The sequence below is a fragment of the Cryptotermes secundus genome, unplaced genomic scaffold (assembly GCF_002891405.2).
Source record: "Cryptotermes secundus unplaced genomic scaffold, Csec_1.0 scaffold5, whole genome shotgun sequence".
NCBI lineage: Eukaryota > Metazoa > Arthropoda > Insecta > Blattodea > Kalotermitidae > Cryptotermes > Cryptotermes secundus.
The window spans coordinates 4320509-4341334 of NW_019724742.1; the positions used below are offsets into that span (position 1 = coordinate 4320509).

Genomic DNA, 20826 nt, shown 5'->3' on the forward strand with positions numbered 1-20826 from the left:
GATATTGTACGTCACGCAAAATCCTCACACATGGCAAAATTTAGCAAGTTAGTTTGAGATATGTGAAGGAGCGCTGTGAAGTTCCCAGTATTTAGTGATAAGTTTGGGGGGAGGAGCGCATCGTCAGATTTGATTTAAACTGCTCTATATTAAAATTTATGAAAGCCGTTTCAGGGTTTCTCGCGTTGCTCCCTACGTGTAAACAGACTGATGGACGGACAGACGGACAGAATGGTTATAATAGGCGTTCGGCTGTGTTGCGGAACAGTCTATGGCGGAAAGCGAACGAACTACAGGGTGAATCACATAAATTGTTACGTCAGTATACATTTTTTTGGATGTCCTGTTACTCCGCATTGAGCAACACCTGTAAAAATCAGTTCGTGTCACATGATAAGAGACAAGACACGGGTTTTGGATCGGTAATCGGATTTATTGGATCCTTATAACTCATAACTAAAGAGAACTCCACTACTTACTGCAGCGCTCACTATGTCTTCTAGGCCTCTCCAGCTTCCGTGTTCAACGGCTCCTGTCCTCGCTCGCTGACGTCTGTCTCGCAGCTCAACTAGGCGTTGCCTGCTTACAGTCTTCTGAGAAGGGCTATTTGCCATTCCTTTACGGCTCACGAATGTTGTTCCTTAAGAGGAGACTCAGGACTGTCAAGACAACACGTTTACTCTGCCCTGTAGCCAGTCGTTATACCGACTGAGCTATCGAGGCACCCTATTCTCAGAATCAAAAATACACTATGGAGCCGAGTGCAGTGCACTTTTAATGTTAAAGCTGGTGTGCATATAATTAATTCCGCTGAAATGTGAATGCTGAGGTGCCAAGATGCTTGATCATCGTCCTGTCCGAGGAAATAACAAAAGCAAGAAGTGAATATCAACAAACCACATGTAAACTGAAACTGAGCCTTCCTCATTAACACTGTTGGCTACTGACATGCACTTCCAGCTGTCGCTCATAATTCCTGCCGTACCCAGTTCTTGTCCTTCTTGCAACAAACGTCCTCATTTTGTCCACGGGGCTGTGAATGTTAAATTGCCTTCACACAAGCGAGACTCTAGGGAAGTTTGTTATTTGATGGTTGTGCTGCTTTGTGATTGGCTAACAGGATGCAGCCTTATGAACCGCCAGCAATGCATGTCATGTGCATTTAATTAACAAAGAGACTAGGGCTATTTAAAGAAGATAATAGTGTGTTGCACGCAGCAGCAATCAGAGTCAGTAGGGGTCTTTGGAAACCACCAGACGACCGCTGGTAGGTTGATTGTTGTAGGAGGGAAGTTGTTACGTCATTACTGAAACATCAGGGTTGCCAACTTCTGCGCTTGCACAACATCGGTTGCCCAGAAACAAAGGAAATCATACACACCCCTGAATCGAAGTCATGACGCTCTGTATTGACGAGGTTTTAGTGCTTTTTTCCTCCACAAGACTGCAGCACAACGTGCAGTAGTGGAATGTAACAAAATTCAACGCATCACGCAATTTACAAGTTATGAAACTGTAGGTCCAGAAGACTTTGACCGTTCCTGTTGCACTAACTCTAATATTTTCAAGGAAATACACAGAAATACACATCTTTCCATGTTGATCAATTTTGCCAACAACAGATATGCCCAGAATCTGATTACCGCTGACTTGAACGGTGCTTCGGTTTGTTGCACACTGGTTTGAAACAAGGACATGCTTTAATGTCATTGCTTTTGAAAGAGCCATTAAGAAGGTCCGAGAAAATCAGAAGGAACTAGAACAGAATGGGACATATCACCTCGTCGTTTGTGCTGGTGGTGTTAATTTTGGTAGAAAACGTAAGTACCATAAAAGAGAAACCCTGTTATGCCCTGTACAGAGTGAATGACAAGCGCCGGAAATTTTTTGGCACGAGTTCCACATACCAAAACAAGAAAGTCCATATCCACATGTATCCGGAAACCATTACTTCGTGAGTCACAGCTGAAAGAGAACCGTGTAGACACCAGCAGCAGTTCAGCATTAATGTAGGCCCGCATGTTTTGCCACGTCGGCTTACAGGGCAAAGCTGGCACGTGCTGCGCGAGATGTTCTCAGTAACACCTGTCATGACCGATGGACAGGTAGAGGAGGACCCACTGCATGGCCTCCACGCTCACCTGACTTGAATCCTCTGGATGTTTACAACGAAGAGGCATATCACCACCGCAGTGTGGATGCAAATGCCCCGGCATCTTCGCACGGTTGCGGCGGCTCATGATGAGACGTGTCGAGGCCTGCACTGAATCTCACGGAAGGCATTCTGAGCACTTGTTACAAATGCACTCTTTCACCTATAACTCAGAAATAAATATTTCCGACACATGTTGATGTGGACATTTTTTCTTGTCTTGTTATGTGGAACTAGTATCCGAAGTTTCTCAGCACCTTTCAGCTACACCCTGTAGAGTAGTTCGCTTGAAAATAAATAAAATTGTTTGGGGGGGGGAACTCAGATTAAGAGGAAATTGAATTCGGGTAATGTTTGCTACCATTCAGTCCAGGATATTTTGTCTTCTCGTCTGCTGTATAGAAACATAAGAATTTGTTTGTTTGTTTTTTTTTTTAATTTTGCCCGTGGCTCTGTATAAGTGTGAAACCTGCTATCTGACATTAAGGGAGGAACTCAGAGTGAGGGTGTTTGAGAACAGGTTGCTGAGGAGAATATTTGGGAGGAAGAAATATGAAGCGACAGGAGGTTGGAGGAAACTGAGGATAAGCTGGTAAAGCGACAGGAGGTTGGAGGAAACTGCATAATGAGGAGCTGGTGAAGCGACAGGAGGTTGGAGGAAACTGAGGAGGAGCTGGTGAATCGACAGGAGGTTGGAGGAAACTGCATAAGGAGGAGCTGGTTAAGTGACTGGAGGTTGGAGAAACCTGAGGAGCTGATGAAGTGACAGGAAGTTGGAGGGAACTTCATAAGGAAGAGCTTGTGAAGTGACTGGAGGTTAGAGAAAACTGAGGAGGAGCTGGTGAAGCGACAGGAGGTTGGAGGAAACTGATGAGGAGGAGCTGACGAAGTGACAGGAGGTTAGAGAAAACCGAGGAGGAGATTGTGTAGCGATAGGTGGTTGGAGGAAACTGCATAAGGAGGAGCTGGTGAAGTGACTGGAGGTTAGAGAAAACTGAGGAGGAGCTGGTGAAGTGACAGGAGGTTGGAGAAAACTGAGGAGGAGCTGATGAAGTGACAGGAGGTTGGAGAAAACCGAGAAGGACCTGATGAAGTGACAAGAGGTTGCAGAAAACTGAGGAGGACCTGGTGAAGTGACAGAAGGTTGGAGGAAACTGCATAGAGAGGAGCTGGTGAAGTGACAGGAGGTTGCAGGAAACTGCATAGAGAGTAGCTGGTGAAGTGACTGGAGGTTAGAGAAAACTTAGGAGCTGATGAAGTGATAGGAAGTTGGGGGAACTTCATAATAGGAGCTTCATAATTTCTGCCCTTCACCAATTATGGTTTCGGTGATCAAATCAAGAACAAAGAGCTGGACAGAGCTTGCAGTAGGAGAAGCGATATGCATACTTGTTTGGAAAAGCTGACATCCAAAAATATCTTATTAGGCCTAGAAGTAAATAAGAGGATAATTTTAAAATATGTCTTAAGAAATAGATGTGCTGTTGGCGCGCAGTCGGTGTAGCGACTGGCTACGAGCTGGACGACTGAGGGATCGGAGTTCGAGTCAAAAATTTTCTACTTTGCAAATCGTTCAGACCGGCTCTGTGGTCCGCCTAACCTCCTAGCCAATGGATACCGAGGACTTTCTCTGGGTTAAATCGGCCGGGGCTTGAAGCTGACCACATACCTCCAGCTACGGCCGAGGTCAAGAAAATATGGATCTATATATCCACTCCCCCATACGCCTTCATGGCATAGTGCTTACTTCGTTGAGCACAGGGACAGCTTTACCTTACAGAAATAGTGTGAGGGATGTAGCCTGTGTCCCGTCGGCTCAGTAGAAGAGATCAGCAGCAGGACCGTGTGAACATGGCGATGGACCTCCGGGTTCCATAAAAGTCTAGGGTTCGGGGGTCGCTGAGGGAGTACTGGCTTATCAAGGAAAACCCCTACTCCATGGAGATCTTTTGTTTTGGCCGCCGATTTGCCATTTTATTACCCACAATACCCTCATGACGTGCACCCATATCAGTTGAACTCTGTTACGTTTGGACAGTTGTATGAGGGAGTGGTGGCAGTCCCAGCCCAGGTACATATGCGAAGTGCTTTAATTGCAGCTTGACTGTCTGATAGAATGTGCATGTTCCTATTTTGTAGTTCCTGTCTAGATTCTCAACTGCGCATGCCTCAATGGCATACACTTCTGCCTGGAATACTGTTGTGTAGTGCCCAAGGCTAAAACTGTCCCATAGCAGTACACCCCCCAGATCCTGTGCTTTTATTTGTCTTGGAGCCATCTGCCTACCAGATTAGTGCCCCCTTTCTGTTGGGCTGAACCCCTCTTTCCATTCACTCCTATCAGGAAATTTGACCGTGAATGGTTTATCATAGACATGTCCTGGGATCATTTAATCAGTGTCCATCTGTAGATGGGTTCTTCTTTCATGCCCCGAGTCATGTATGCGTGTCCAAAACTTTCAGATTTCGGTTTCTGTTGATCACTGCAGTAGAGTCTGTAAATTCCTGCTCTGGCCTTAGCCTCCATCTGCACGTGTAGTGGGGGGAGTCCAAGGAGGACTTTAATTGCAGCTGTGCGTTGTGTCTCTTCTGTAAGCACATGCAATAAGCACGTCTCCAAAATCAAGTAACACTGTGTAATTGTCTTACCCATCAGTAGAACGTAATTGGCCAAGCTCAGTGACTGAAACGAAGTATAACCGATGCTACCATTTCACTTGACTTCATTGCACTACTCTGGCTATACCAGAGAGAGAAGAAGCTGACTGTGGTGGTACTGTTTACCGTTTTAGAGTTGGTTGTCTTAGCACGGACAAGATTTACCTTATGACTACAAGACATCGAAGTTTGCCTTACTGAAAGCCAATAGGCATCCATTTAGTATTTGCAGACATAAGTTCACCTTCTTAACAAACATTTTTAGGCACCTGAAAGACGTAAATAGTAAGCAGCAGGAGACTTTACAACTTGTAAATGCAGTATACAACAAAGTATCTGCTTCAGAATGAAATTATTCGTACCTCATTCACAGCTTTTGAATATTACGAGGGAGAGTCAATGAATAGGACACGAATGGAAGTAAAAGAGCTTTAATGGACGTAATAGGTTTCCTGTATGAATCGCTAGGTATCATCACAGTCCAGATTCATTACAGTATAGGTACCAGACGCGCATGCGCATGCTCATAGGCTGGTTTCAGTAGTCAAAATGGTGACCGTACTTGAGATGTGTACTACCGAAAAACAGCGCTCCTTTGTGCGTTATTTGTGGGCAAAAGGACTCTGTGCAAACGATATTCGTAAATAAATATTCTGTTTACTGTGGGAAGTGCTGTCGCGTAAATCGTTTCACAACTTGACGGCAAATTTTCGCTAATGTCGAAGGTGTTGAAATGGAGGTGGGAAAGTGGCTGGGACAACAGTCTAAAGACTTCTGTGCTGCGGGTTTCGACGCACTGGTGAAACGATAGAAGAGATGTATCATTGTTTGTGGAGGACATGAGTAGAAGTAAACGTTTTTCCAGTTTCGAATATCACATGTTTTACGGTTTATATCCATTTGTGACCTATTTACTGACTCTCCCTCGTAACCATTGCTACTTCCTACACAATTGGAAAATATTTCAGGTGTGCTAGACGAATAATTTTCGGTGCGTCAGGCTCACTGAACAGTTACAGCAATCAATTTCAGACGGAGTTATGGTATTCCATAAGGAAACGGCAATGTTCAGACTTTTCTAACAATTCTGAAGCATTATATTAAGTTTCTGAAATGTCCTCAAAACATGAAGCAATCGCAAATTAAAAGAAACACAAATTTGCGGACGTTAACAAGTGTCTTCATAAAGAGGAGTGCAGGAATCTGCTATAGATGTCACCTCTGTGTTGTGAAATCCTCTTCCGAAGCATTTACATTTGTGAATAAATTTTCTCGTTGATAAAGCTGAACAAATCGGCACAGAGGACTCGGCTGACATCCGATATCATGTCAACCTTTCGACTACCTACAGGGAGAAACACGCCTCACATTAATCTCTTGGCATCTGCTTTGCAGGCCACAGTATTAAGTCTGTACATTGTAATTACTTATAAACAGTCCAAAAGTTTTATTTACATTAATACTCATTTACATTAATCTTTATTTACATTAACTTTTCAAATACAATTTTATATAGATAAATACTTCCAACATTTTTTTGTGCTCTCGCTACAAAAGCAAATCAAATACTCATAATATTAATAACAAAATTTCCATTATTGTGTGTAAACTCTTAAATTATGCAGTCCTTAAGTCAAAGATCGGTCTGACAATGTGACCCTTTGCAAGAGAAATTTCGCGCAACACTGGCCTATATTTACATTTTTCACCTCACAGGAATTCTTCAGTTTGTGAGACTTGAGGTTCTCATGGTGGTGATTGTTACGACTAATACCTTTGGGTTGCGACGCCGTGTAGCCAGGTAGATTGTTCCAAACATTTTGAAGGAATCTGCTACTTCCGTCGACTTCAGGGTAATCCCAGAGTTGAAAGAGTGGTACGGGCATCGGGGAGGGGCTCAGGATTGGAGAGCTAAGAGGGCCAATGAGTGGAACGAGAGCAGAGCGAGCGAGCCAGTGAGTGAAAAGGGAGCTGAGCGGGCCAGTGTGTGGAAGGAGTGACTCAGCCACTGTCTCCCTAAAATCTCGTTCCCGCTTTCCCTCTGCTTCTTGTTTTGGTAACTCAGCTCCCGTTTCTTATATTCACCCTGACCTTCGAAAATGCCCCTGTACACTCTTTTCCATTTTCATGTTTGTTACCGAGGGCCATAGTTACTGTCGTTTCCCGCCATGCATCTGTATCATCCTTGTGATGCTTGGCTTGTTCGGTTACTCTGAAGACGGACGCAGCAACCTTCTCCGAAAAATAGGTAACTACCAACCTGGCCACACGGTGTTGCATCACATAAGACAAGTAGTCGCTCTTAATTTTCACTGTAGACTTTTTATTGTAATGAGATAATTTCCTAAAAACGTAGCCAATTTTGTCGTTCATAACTCCAGTTTAACGTTTGGCGAATTGCTGAATACGAAGTCAGCGAGTTTATTTCCTTTGAGTGGGCTCGGTAACATGAGCACTGCGGCTGGCCCCATTCGCGATTCCTATCGTCACTTTGGTCATTAGTACCCCGAAAGATTAAGACCTGAATCTCTCAGAATTACTGGATTTTTGGATTTTGTCCATCGTCTGGCATTCTAAAAACTGGAGGAAACAACATTTCGAAAACTGGACCTGTTCCCTTTCTCAAGTGAGTGGGGAGACACCTGATCTTACAAGAAGCGAACCCCAATCACTGGACAGACTATGTCAGCATAAATACCTGAAGCCATACCTGGTCTCAGGTATCTTCAAGCTGTAGTTACACTGACATGTGTTGTTCAGTGATTGAGGCCGAACAGAGCGAGTGTCTCCACACTCACCTGAGGAAGGAAACAGATCCAGTTACCGAAACGTTATTCTCCAGTTTATTTTAGAATATGAGACGATGGACAGCGTTCAGGAACCCCAGCAATTCTCAGTGTTATACACCCTTTGGGATCTGAAACCAGAATTCTCGTACATTACTCATTTTCTCTGATTTTATGTTCGTGACGACGTTTCGGAGGTTGGAGTCTGTGTCCTACAGGTAAAACACAAACTCTGTTCAGCCCAAACGACAGAGCCGGTCTCTGTAACCCTGGGTCCGGAGACAGAGCCTAGTTCCGTCGAATTGTCCAAACAGAGTTTTTACCTGAGGACTGAGATGTAATATGATCTCCGAAACGTAGTTTAGAATGAAAATGTGTGATTATGGATAATTCTCGGAAGTCTAGTAATTTCCCATGAAAGACTAGCTTACAGAAGCTTTCAGAGTTCTGAGGATTCTGTTTTGCGTTTGGGTTTCTGGACAGTCCATTCTCTTGAACACAACGGCTCTTCAGTGAGTAAGGCTGGGGTGCTGTGGCGATCTCTAAGTGTAGAGATTAGTGACAGCGCTGTAATTCTTGTAGTGCCGAGGGATGTGTATAGGTGGGCAATAAATCCAATATCAAATTCGTACCCCGTGTATAGTCACACTCCTAAATACGTAACAATATACAGATATTTTCGCATTTGCGCAGTAATTGTCACTGAGCTGCGGCTCATCTGTGTTGGAGCTGAATACTGTGTAACGGAAACAAACTTTCTGTGTCACAGCCTCCGGTGACAGCAATACTTAACGGACAGCATGAGACTTCGCGGGCGTATTTCCTTATTCTGTCAAAGTGTCCACTACACATTGTCACATTCTTTCAAAACGAGAGCTGATTGCTATGTCTGCTTAGCCAGACCATTTACCAACACAATACGGACCCTGGAGGGACAGTCTGCCTGCTGAAACAAACTAACAACAGAAGAAGGGGGAGGAGACGTGAATTGTCCTTTTTTAAGGATTTGTTCAACATTTCTCAGGACATAGATATTGCCTCCTTCCCTTCATTCCGTCTGTTCACTTTTCCAGAAATTGTAGTCACCATATTTACGTTTAATCTCATTCCTAGTGATGGATGGTTTTGACCCTAACTCTCCAAACTGCAATATGTGCTTAGTTCACTGCCAACCACGAGACAATTTTCCCACGGTTCAGTGTGAAGAGACTCAGGGTACATCTTGTAGTGTCTGCAACGGGATTCCCGAAGCGGTAATTTGTTCGTGATGGTTGGCCGCACTGTTCGGTTGCTGCATATCCAGGGTGACAAATCCTGATGCTTGAGTATCAGTCTCATTTATCCGCTTCCCCGTCGTTGCAAGGAACGGAACCTTCTGTTCCTGTTGCTGTTGTCCTTGTTGCTGTTGCTGTTGTTGCTGTTGCTGCTGTTGATTTTGCAGATGCAGCAGTTTCTCCTTCCTCTTGTTCTGCAAAAAGAAGAATCATTGCTCTCAGAAACAGAGCCAGACCAACCCAGTCCATACCACCCCATCCTATCTCCCTAAGATCCAATTTAATATTACCCACCCACCTGTCTTGGTCTTCCTAATGGTCTCTTTCTGGCTTACCCACCAATATCCTATATGAATTCCTCTTCACCCTATTCGTTCTACATACCCTGCCTACCTAATTCTCCTTGACTTGATCATTCTAATTATACTTAGATAACAGCACAAGTTATGCAGAGCGCTTTGTGTTGCTGTACACAGTGGGGCCTCGACACTATAGACATTGAAACCACGTCCTCATAGATTTGATGAGAAGAAATACCAAGACACGAACCATTGGTTCTAGTGTAAACAAACAGTTTTTGTAACTTTACCTTTAAATACTTGACTGTGCAAATAAATTAGTTATAATAACTCATAAATGTTCCAACAACCTTATGTACTCATGCTGTTTCAGGGTATAATTTTTATATACGTTATTAATGACATTGTAATAATGGTTTCCTAAGAGTTGATTACGTCCTTCTGAAGATGCTCAATCCGACCGAAATGAAGAATTGAACTGGCACCGGATGGTGTTGCAGTGTTGCAATTCATTTTATAATAGTGAGAACCTCAGATACAACAGTGGTCACCGTGTTACCATGGCAAAATTGTTGTTGCGCAGTCACCCCTCTGCTCTCCACTGACCTGGAAGAAGAGGCGCAGGTAGTAACATGGGAAAACGACGCATTTTCCGCCCTCCTCTTCTGCGTCTATGTAGACCCCTCGCACCAGGATAGAGTTGGAGCAATTGATGAGCACCAGAAAGAGGAGACACCCCGCGTGGGTTATCCAGTAACTCGCTTCGGGGTTGCCTGTGCACACGAACAGCCACACACGTCACTTTCAGTGGCTCACCTAAATTATTGGCCTCTCTCTCTCTCTCTGCGTAAAGTTCTTGTAACATATAAACTGCTGAAATTGCAGTTTATGGTTAGCACAGCAAAGAACTGCTCAGCGTTGACCCGTAGTAGGTCACGAAAGAGCGAGTAGTTTTTTTTTTTTCAGCGTATCAGGTCTGTTCTCTGAGTACTGAAAATACTTTGATGTGGATTTGTGTGCACGAGGTGAAAGTAGATCTCTAATTTGCTCACAGAAAATATGGACTGAGGATTTCTGAGAAGAAGAGATGAGGTGAGTGTCCGGACATGAAAGAGCGGAAATAATGGGAGGCTGGAAGGGAAACTGGAATCGAGGAGCTCCATAATTCGTGCCAAATATTATTAAATTATTCAAATTAATTTTCGGCGTGAGCTGGATGGGACAATTAGCGAAGTTGAGGAATCTGGGATATGCTAACGAAAGTTTAGTTAGAACAGTTGAAGGGTGGTGATAAATTGGGAGGCTTGAATAAAGCAGTCTTCTGGGATATGGCGCCGTGNGGAAGCCTGTTTTCTTCAGTTACCGCCGTGAAAACCTCAAATCTTACATAATTATGAGACTTATTTGTCAAATTTTAAGAGCCAGCAGCCTCAGCGTAACTGGCAGCATTTCAGTGACTGAGACCCAACTAGGCCAGTGTCCTCACAGGAACACTCATTTAACTGTCGTCATTACGACTCGTACTCGATCTCTTCAAATTTCTTGCTTCTCTACTCAGGTTACCTGGCAGGAAATAGATGTTCAGTAGCATCCAGATTCCTCTCCAAACATTCACGGTGCCGCAGAAAGAGAAAAATAAATAGACATCGACAACGCAGACTCTCCAGAAGCCCTCCAGACGTCCACAGAGGCTCTTGAGTGGAGTCTGCAGGCTGAAGGTGAGGAGCACGATAGCATAACCCAGGCCCTGCAAACCAGAAACAGAATTATGCAGTGTTTCTCTTTCGTCCGACAGAGGTTACTAGTTACAGTGGATGCGACGAAGCGCAGTCTGGTGGATAGTTACAAAAACTCGGATGAACTTGAGTGAGAGCTGCTTCTGAAAATGGAGCTCCTCACTAAAGTTAGTATCTATCTACCACACTACACGGTGTCAGTCCCGAGAAATTCATTAAATTTTTTTCAAGATTCAGATGTCTTGTACTGCGCCTAAATCTTACTAATGATTCTGAAGTCCTTGTGGAGTTCAAGTGTACTACAGTCTTCTGCACGAGTCAGCGGTGCCTTAGAAGCCTTCAGTACTTCAGACTACATGGCGTGGAAAGGCAGAATGATTACTGAAGAATGAATGGAAGTGTTGTGGGGGCTGATGGTCATGCTCTAATTTGAAGTTCCAGTACTGTCCAAATAAATTCGTGGATGTGCCCAGTAAAATAATAATTTAATGACGTTGCCAATTTCCGGGCTGAGATTTGAGCCCAGGACTTCCGAAATAAGAAGTACGGTTTGCTGAACACTAGACGGTTCTGTTGATATGACTTTAAGTGGCCAATGAGGGAGAGCGTATAGCGAAACGAAGCTGTAGAACACGTGTATCTCACGGTTGGAAGCCCTCAGTGTTGCTCAGTGTGACAGTGGCTCTGAATGACCCAAGTATTTTCCTACAATAAAACCCCCGTTCTCTTACTTCATGTATTTCTGTGTTGCAAATTCAGTTTGTTGGAAACAAGGGTTCCTACTCGTCTCTACTGAAGACAGTGGCGCTCTATCGTGCTACATCCGCACTACTGGAAATCATGATCGATCTAAGGCATGAAATATCTTCGCCCTCTCAAACACTGGGATCGTGGGTTCGAATCCAACTTAAGGTATAAATGTCTGTGTGCGTTTATTCTGTTTTTGTGCTGTTCTGTGTTCAGATAGCGGCCTAGTTACAAGCTGAACCCTCGTCCAAGGAGTCCCACCGACTGTGTAAAAAATGAAGGAACTAAAAAAGCGGCCAAAGGCCAACAAAAGGCTGTAGAGCCTAGGTACATTAGATAGATTTTTTTATTGCTAGTGGGGTGGGACTAAGTCCCTTGTACTGCGGCCACTTCTGGCCTGTTGTACCAGCCCCAGATGATAGGTGAGGGTGATTGTGGAGCAATTGGTGGAATGAAGATTGGCAGGGGAAACCGAAGTACTCGGAGAAAACGTGCCCCAGCGCCACTTTGTCCACCACAAATCCCACTTGACCAGACCCGGTAGACAGATAGATAGGTAGATAGATAGATAGATAGATAGATAGATAGATAGATAGATAGATAGATGGTTGAAATTATGCCCAGAAAAGAATCGATAAGCAGTTCAGTTATGAATTTAGATTTCTTGGTAACCTCACTGCACGGACTGCAGCACTTGATTTGGAGACAGGCTGTGCCAGTTTCTCCGTAACGAAGCACAGAATTCTGTGCCATTAAATCAACAGAAAAGATACAGACTAACTTTCGCTTCACAACGAATTCTAAAAGAACACTTGACAATTTCTTCTGTATATATTTTAGTTTCTTTGAGTGTTGTGAGACTTGGTGCGTCGGCCACTATTCGGTCTACTGTGCCAGCCGCGGATGATAAAGCAACAACACACATGTTTCGAAATCTGAGGAGAATTCTGCATCTTGTAGCTGCCGGACTGGAAAATCCTGCAGCCGGCCATCAAGCCACATGTTGTTGTGTAGCAAATGCTGAGATGTTCCCTTGCACGAGGACCTCCCCGATTTGAATACTCCAAAACCAAACCGTTTCCTTCGAAGCCCTTAAATTTCTTTTAAGGGACGAGAGTCCCCAGGGCCAACCGGGCGGGAGCCTCTTCAGACAAATGCCAATCAGGGCGACCGATCCAAGACAGAGTCGAGTCAGTTGCTTCTTCAAGGCAATGATACGAACTGCCCTTGGCACGATTCGTCTCAAACTGTGCGTCATTAGTACAGGAAATTGAGGCTAAGTCTCTTTATTTGATAATCGCCACATTGTCCAAGTGAGCAAGCAAGGTCTCCCAGCCTGCACGTCTGGTATCGGTAGAATTGACCGCACGTAACAACACAAGACGTTTGCAAGAAAAATACAGACATTAATAAGGACAACGAATTAGGTGTTTTACATTTCAGTTCTGAAGTTGCATTTCCTGCTTTAGGGGCGCGATATTTGTCCATTCTTGCTTCATTTAAGGACGCTTTCAGCTATTCGCATTATATGGCGCCAAAATGGTTTGATAATGAGTGCTGAACTGGTCTTAGCCTGATTTAAGGCAAAATCCCGGTATATATATGCAGTGACTGAGGAAGACAACGAATAATTTCAGTCAGAATAACTAGTTTCCAGGACGAGTTTTGAAACTGGGAGCCTCCGAATGTGAAACATGAGTTGGATTTGAAGTCATCACAGAGGTGGCTGGATTTTACCGACGTTTCGGAGAAATATACTGTCATGTAGTATGTGTGACTACGAACGGGGTTTGGGTTGGTAAATAGAATTTTAAACCACTTACAGAGCGTAACTACAAATGCATATAACACTCTCTGCTATATCCACATACTACAGTTCACTATAGCACACAGTCTAGTGTTCTTATTCTGTTAGTAGACGTTTCCTGTTAGCGGCTCCAACAGTGGCTATTTCTCTGCATCCGGGGTCGACTCCTCTCTTCACAGACTCCCGTACAGAACTCGCTAAGCGCTAACCTTGTCCCTTGCTTATAACATCTCGACACGGTCTACATAAAGAACATAGCTCTTCCATTCTTTAGTCTAACTGTTGCATTATGAAGATACTGCTACCTAGCAACGGGCGGTGTTCCGATGTTTGTTTCGCGGGAACGTGTTTACCGAGACGCGGCCCCGGAATATCCGTCAATCTCACGGTCGTTGCTTAGCGACGGCTCTGAACGCTACAATATGCTCCAGGGCAAGCACATAGGGCGCTTGTGGATGTGGTTACCGACTGTTAGCTCCTTTACAAGGATGGACTTAGGTCCGTAACGATAGACAATATAGCATTTTGATGAAATGCAGACAGTTTGGATATTACAAGAAGAATATTGGCACTTACACGTGATTTGAGATACGGTATTGGACATTAAGGAGACCTGGTCCTGGGATGTGACCTCACTGACTGAAGCAGCACTCTCCTCCCAAAAGTTGACATTTTTATATTAAACTATACGGCGTCACATCACGGAAGACAAAATGTAATGTCTGTGTTTTCTTCATAAACCTTTGATATACTGTTGAAATGCAAACACAGTGAATGGAATAAAGCCTACTGTGTTTGCAGAGTTTAACGAATCCGTCGTAAATATTTCGTGTGAGCACTTTCAGAGTTGCGTGGCCGTCTGTTGGTGCGCATGAAGCAACTCCAGAATTGCGAAACGGATCTTAATGAAATTTGGTATGTTTTGCTGATATTTGTGGGTAAGCTAATAGTAATAATATAATAGTAATAGTAATAGTAGTAGTGGGTCTGGAACGGGGTCCACTCAGCCTCGTGATATTAACTGAGGAGCTATTTCAAGGAAATAGCGGCTCCGGTCTAGAAATCCGAAATTAACGACCGTGGGGATTCGCTGCGCTGACCACGCGACACCATCTGTTCGCAAAAGTTGTCACAAACTTCGTCGACATGCGGCGGTCGCTCGGTCGCTCGGTCGGTATAGTTCGCTTGCGGACTAAAATCACGGAGTTTTTTTCCGTTAGATAGCAGCACAGTCCATCTTCATGACAGTTTAGGTATGAGACGCGTATGCATATGTTCAGAATTTGGCTTCAGTAGTCAAAATGGCAGCCGTACTTGATGTGTGTACAATCGAAGAGCGACGTCCTGTTGTGCGCATTTTTGTGGGAAAATAGGACTCATGGCAAAAGATATTCATAAAGAAATGTTTCCCGTTTACCGAGGGATGTGTTTGTCGCGTAAAGAGGTTCACAACTTGGTGGCAAACGTTGCACTGATGACGAAGAGGTTGAAACGGAGGTGCGGAAGTGGCTGAGACAACAGCCAAAAGACTTCTATGCTGCGGGTTTCGGCGCATGTGTAAAGCGGTGGGACAAGTGTAAGAATGTTGGTGGGGGATATATTGAGAAATAAATGTTGTTTTCCACCCAGATTCCAATATCATATGTTTTACATTTTATATCGATTTATGATCTATTTACTGATTCTTCCTCGTATTTACTACTTGCATGTCACTTTTTTGTAGTTTCTAAAGGGTTCTGACGTCGGTGTATAACGTTCAGGATTACGGAGTCCTTTGGACTTTGTCCATCGTCCGGTATTATAGAAAACAACAGAGCACAACGTTCAATGCAGTGCTTTATCTCAGCTGTTTCCAACGGACCCAACATAATAGTCTCTCATCCCTCGCCTGAGGACCTAAACAGGTCTAGTTTCCGAAACGTTGTGGTGTTTCCTGTTTTCTAGACTACTAGGCCAGGGAAGGCACCCAAAACCCCAGCAATCCCAATCAAATTTCTTGTTCATTCTCTGAAGGGACGCAGTCAACCGCGTGCCACAGAAGGAGGTACTCACCATCGACGTCCACGCTGAGCGGTCCTGGTGGTGCGGGTACAGAAACAGGTCGAGTGTTGTCCAGGCGCCTCGCCAGACGAACACGACGAGGGTGCCCACAATGAGCACGCTGAAGAGACAATCCAGCACGTACAGGGAAGCTTCTCTCGAACCCTGTACGGTAAGAACATGTATTAACTCCACAGTACAGATCGGGCATGTCAAATGCTCAGCTTGTCGAGACGCGAAAACACTTCTCAGATTCGTGTTCACAAAAACAGGCTGAAAACGGTGGAGGGGATACCGTTCCTGCCTCCTGCTCGGGAGAGCCCCGGACACTATTAATTTAACTCTGGCCTCGGGTTCGTTCCCAGGTGACTTCATATGGGTTTCACGGTGGACGAAGTAACAGGGGTTCTCCGAATTTCTTTGGATTTACCTTGATAAGTGCGACACCCCTGCCCAAGCATCCATCGAAATAAAGTCATCCTTGTAACAGGCTGTGGAGGCCCATAGGGTTGTGACACGTCGAGGCGTATACATTTTCTACACAATCATCTAACAGATGAGGTTGTTAGCTTTAGCGCCGGCCGCCATTTACCCCCAGGAAACATCCTGGTGCTTATTTCTGTTAGAGGCTGAGTCAACCCCAAGGCCATAGTGTAGCCACAAGTTTTACGTTAATTGTAAAATCCAATAACATCAACGGGAATCGAGCTCGCGACCTTCCGGCTTGTAGCGTAGTGCCTCTAGTAACTATGCCACCGCATGCCCACGACCAGGCGACCAATGCTGTGTGTGACCCATATTTTACAGTGCCGAATCAATTAATATTCGTGATTAATGAACTGGAAAGGATGCAGAAGAAAGTGGTGTTGCATAATTGAAGGAGTAATCGAGGAGAAGCAGGGAAATTCCCAGTCATGTTAGTTGGTGTGGCCAACAACTGATACGTTTGAGCGTATTTTCTGGGCCAGAATTTCAACTTTGAATTTTTATTTTTACTATGTATTTTTTTTCTATTACTAGTGGGGTGGGACTAAGTCCCGTGTACTGCGGCCACATCTGGCCTATTGTACCAGCCCAAGATGATTGGTGAGGGTGGTTGTGGAGCAATTGGTGGAATGAAGATTGGCAGGGGAAACCGAAGTACTCGGAGAAAACGTGCCCCAGCGCCACTTTGTCCACCACAAATCCAACTTGACAAGACCCGGGATCGAACCCGGGCCGCCGCGGTGGGAAGCCAGCGACTAACCGCTTGAGCTATGGCGTGACCTTTTTACTACGTAACTCCTAACGCCAGGTCTCTCTGATTCACGAACTGAATCCAGTCCAGGGAAATACAGCTTCCATCTCTCAAATTATCTTCTATTCTTAGAAGCAGTTTATTGACCACGGATACTAACATACCAGTCATGGTTCCCTAGGTAGAACACTTTTGCGGTGTTGTTCGTCGTGTGGCAGAACTCCCTAAGTGGAGGATTGCCCATTGGGAACTTCTAAATACACAGGGAAACACAGATAATTGCGTCATGCCGTAGGGGTAGGGATTCGAACCTACGATCCCCATGTTGAGGATGTCTTGAGACATCATGCGCCTTAGACCACGAGGCCGAAAGATAAATTTGAAGCCGATAATTTAGTTTCAAAGTATAGTATAGACGAAAAGCACTGTACTTGTTGAAAAGATGTTGAGGCATGCGTTAGGGGAACCAATCGACCCATCAAGTTCCATCCGGCTGTCGTGTCCCCACTCTGCCAGCGTCACGTAGCGTTAGCGTTCAACTGGATGTGTAGAAATGCGTCCACGGCGATGGAACGCAGGGGCGAGCCCCAGGCGTAGGAGAATAGCCCGAACTGCCAATGCCGCTCATTTTGCCTGAGAAAGGACTAAAAGCGGAGGTACCCCCCCCCGGAAGATTCCTGGTACTCATTTCTGTTAGAGGCTGAGTCGACCCCATGGCCATAGTGCGGCTGGAAGGATTGCGTCAATTGAAAAATTCAATAACCTCATCAGAAATCGAACCCGAGACCTTCCGGCTTGTAGCATAGTGCCTCAACCAACTACACTACCGCGTGCCTCCATAAAAGCGACGTTGCAGATTTTTAATCATCATGAACCAAATCTTTTATAAGTCAAATAACTTTTGTCAATTAAATACTCGTACATTATTGTTGGGCCCTATACAAGTTTGAGTCCCTTTTGTGTACCGTGGCATATTTACTCAGGGCAAGAACTGTGAACCTAACAGAGACAGCCGTTTGTTAGGAAACGTCCCTGCAAACACGCCCGTTACTAGGCAACAGATTCGTATCACGCAACAATGGATTAATTAAGGAGCGATGTTCTCTACGCGGTCAGTGCCGAGGCTACATAAGAAGTCGATTGTGCGTTGTGAGTGAGGAGTCAAGCATACGACCGTTCAAGTGAGTGGACTGTCGTAGCGAAAGCTACTAGAAATAGGGCATAATCTGCTGTACTGAGCCTGGACTAACAGAGACCTGTATATATTTTACATACATTTATTTACATGTTTAACATGTAAAATGTAAATATTCTTTACATTATGACAAATGACTTACTACTGCAGACAATGACTGTGACAAAAGACAGACCCGTCCTATCGTCAGAAAGGGCGCCCCACAGAAACAAGACCGAAACTGTCAAACAGTAATACATACGTGGTTATAAGCCACAGACTGGGCTCGGCACCAAGACTGACTGACTGACTGACCGTCAGTCGCAATGTGACTTTGACTTTGACTTGTGAGTAAGGTCAGCAGTTGGTAACCAATTAGTTTAGGTCAGGAGCTACAGTTGAAAGATGCCAGCCGCTGGAGACGGAACCCGAGGACGGTAAACTGTTGGAAGCCGCTACCAAGCAGCGGAGTGAAGACCGTGACAAAGAACACTTGTCTGAGTGTAGTAGTGATTTATAAAGTGTAGTCACGAGTTATTTAAGGGTTCAGTAAAGCTGATTATCAATCCAACCCCGGTCTATATTCACACTCTAGCACGTGACAGTGTTTTGTCTTTGACTCGCTGGTTAAAAGGTCCAGCCTAGTGACCAACATTGTCTAATATTGCGAATGAAAGATAAGATGGAGTCCCTGTGCTTAACCTAGCATCACAGCACTAAGAAGTGTGAGGAAGCTAAGGTTCAGTGCCACATATTCTGAACTTGGGCGCCAGGATATTTAATGAATAAGTAGGCCATGGCGGCTTGACTCCAATTAGTCTTCTCATCGCAACTGTACAGCCCTCGATACTGAGAACACATTAAAATACCCCCACCACTCGCTGGCGGCGATTAACTTCATGTCCGGGCTACTTCACCCATGATGATCGAACTCCGGTACCTACCGAAACCAAGTATGTCACACAGACGGTTTGGAGGCTGTGGTGAAGAGAAAAATACGTGTCACTACCGGGAAAATATTCTGGTTTCCCAATCTTTCAAAATCCTTAGCTTCATCAAATAATTTATTTGTTTATTTTTTAAAGCGTCCTACTTTATTTTCGCCCATTGCCACATTTGGAAGTAAACACCCCGGAACATGTTTATGAACCACTCTGTAGCAAATGAGAGACAAATACGGAACTAAGAAGTGCTCGTGTTGCAGCGTCATATCGCGGGTGGCTGAATAATTTATTGCTTGTTTTAATCGCCACAATTAATGTGTATATTTACACTGTTTACATCGCGTGCCGGCGTTTTGGGCCATAATCATTTCTAGATTAACCTTTATTTTCTGATATTTCATCCCTTGACATCTTTTACAACAAGGTCAATGCACAAGAACAAAGAAAAAATCGAAGAGCATAACAACGCATACCTATAGATAGTAGTGGAACATAACCCGAATTTCAGGCACAAGATTATAATACGAATTCAACTTTACAATGACCAGAACACAAGGGAAGATAGCGACATAATTCGCAAGACCGCCGCATTATAAAGGAAATAGGCACAAACCACTACACAAGACTTTAACATTTTAACCTGTGTGTTAGGTGGGTCCCTTGTCACCACGGCATGGCGCGTCCTCGGGTTGCGGATAGAGGAGACGCCGTGTAGGTATGAAGGAGAGCTGCGAATATATTGAATAAGCAGTCGCGGACAGCCGATAATGAGTGGTTCTCCAGTTTGGGGGTTGCGCGTGAGGCTAACAACCCAACGTAAAAGTAAGTTTGTTACGGAAGATCACAAGAAGCCTCGGACCTGGGCGGATTCTATGGACAAACGGCCTAAGGCAAAGAAAATGGATATGAGATTTGGTATTTGGAAAGTTAGGAGTGTGTATAGGGCATGTTCGTTCAGGACGGTGTTATTAATGGAGCTCTGGAAACTATTGGAAAGAATATAAAAATGTCTGCCAAGGAGAGTCTAGGTTATTATGAACTGAAGAAACATAATCCATGATTCGAAAAAGGCTGACCAGAATTACTAGACCAAAAAAATAAGCTAAATTGAAGTGGTTACAGGATCCAAGTGAGTTAAATGGGGATAATCTGAACAATATAAGACGCAAAACCAGCAGGCATTTCAGGAACAAATGGAGGGGATATCTGAAAGACAAAATTGATGAGCTTGCAATGAACAGTAAGAACAAGAACATTAGAGACCTGTATAGAGGAATAAATGACTTTAAGAGGGGTTACCAGCCTAGCAGTAACTTAGTGAAGGATGAGAATGGTGATCTGCTTGCAGATTCCCACAACATTTTGAATAGGTGGAGGAACTACTTCTCTCAGTTATTGAATGTACACAGGGTAAGTGGTTAGGCAGACAGAAATACATAGAGCTGAGCCGTTAGTACCCGATCCCAGCCCTTTTGAGGTTGAAAATGCTATTGCAAAATTGAAACGGTATAAATCGCCAGGTAGCGATCAAATTTCGGCAGAAATTATTGAAGGAGGAGGCTAAATATTACGTTCTGAGATCCATAAACTAATTAATTCTAAGAATTAATTAGTTTATGGATCAACCATCCTGCATAATTCGTATATAAGCAGCACCTTTCACATCCTATCACTACAGCTACTGCTCTCTGCATTCCAAGCCATTCAACTGCTCTGAAGATGGGGGCGCTACGTTCCTCCGAAACGTCGGCCAAAACGAAGAATACACGGTGCCTAAACCCAGAAGACGATTTTCTTCATAGTCATCGCCGTGAAAACCTCAAAACTTACATAATTAATTCTATTTTGAACAAGGAAAAATTGCCTGATCAGTGGAAGGAATCTATTATTGTACCAGTTCACAAGAAGGGTGATAAAACTGACTGTAGTGATTATTGGGGGATATCACTGCTATCAACTTCATACAAAATTT

General features: G+C 44.3%; 1 protein-coding gene across 3 annotated transcripts in view; it reads right to left on the reverse strand.

Annotated features, from left to right (window-relative positions):
• Nucleotides 1-6968: 6968 nt before the first annotated feature.
• The window catches only part of LOC111862746, a 33569-nt gene continuing 19711 nt past the window's right edge, over nt 6969-20826 (reverse strand). For all 3 annotated transcript variants that reach the window (XM_023848395.2, XM_023848394.2, XM_023848396.2), the window contains 4 exons: nt 15512-15664; nt 10733-10916; nt 9776-9942; nt 6969-9064 (listed from right to left, as the gene is read on the reverse strand). In XM_023848395.2, the coding sequence (XP_023704163.1) occupies nt 8807-9064; nt 9776-9942; nt 10733-10916; nt 15512-15664 (762 nt within the window). In that variant the 3' untranslated portion in view covers nt 6969-8806. The remainder of the gene's footprint in view (nt 9065-9775; nt 9943-10732; nt 10917-15511; nt 15665-20826) is intronic.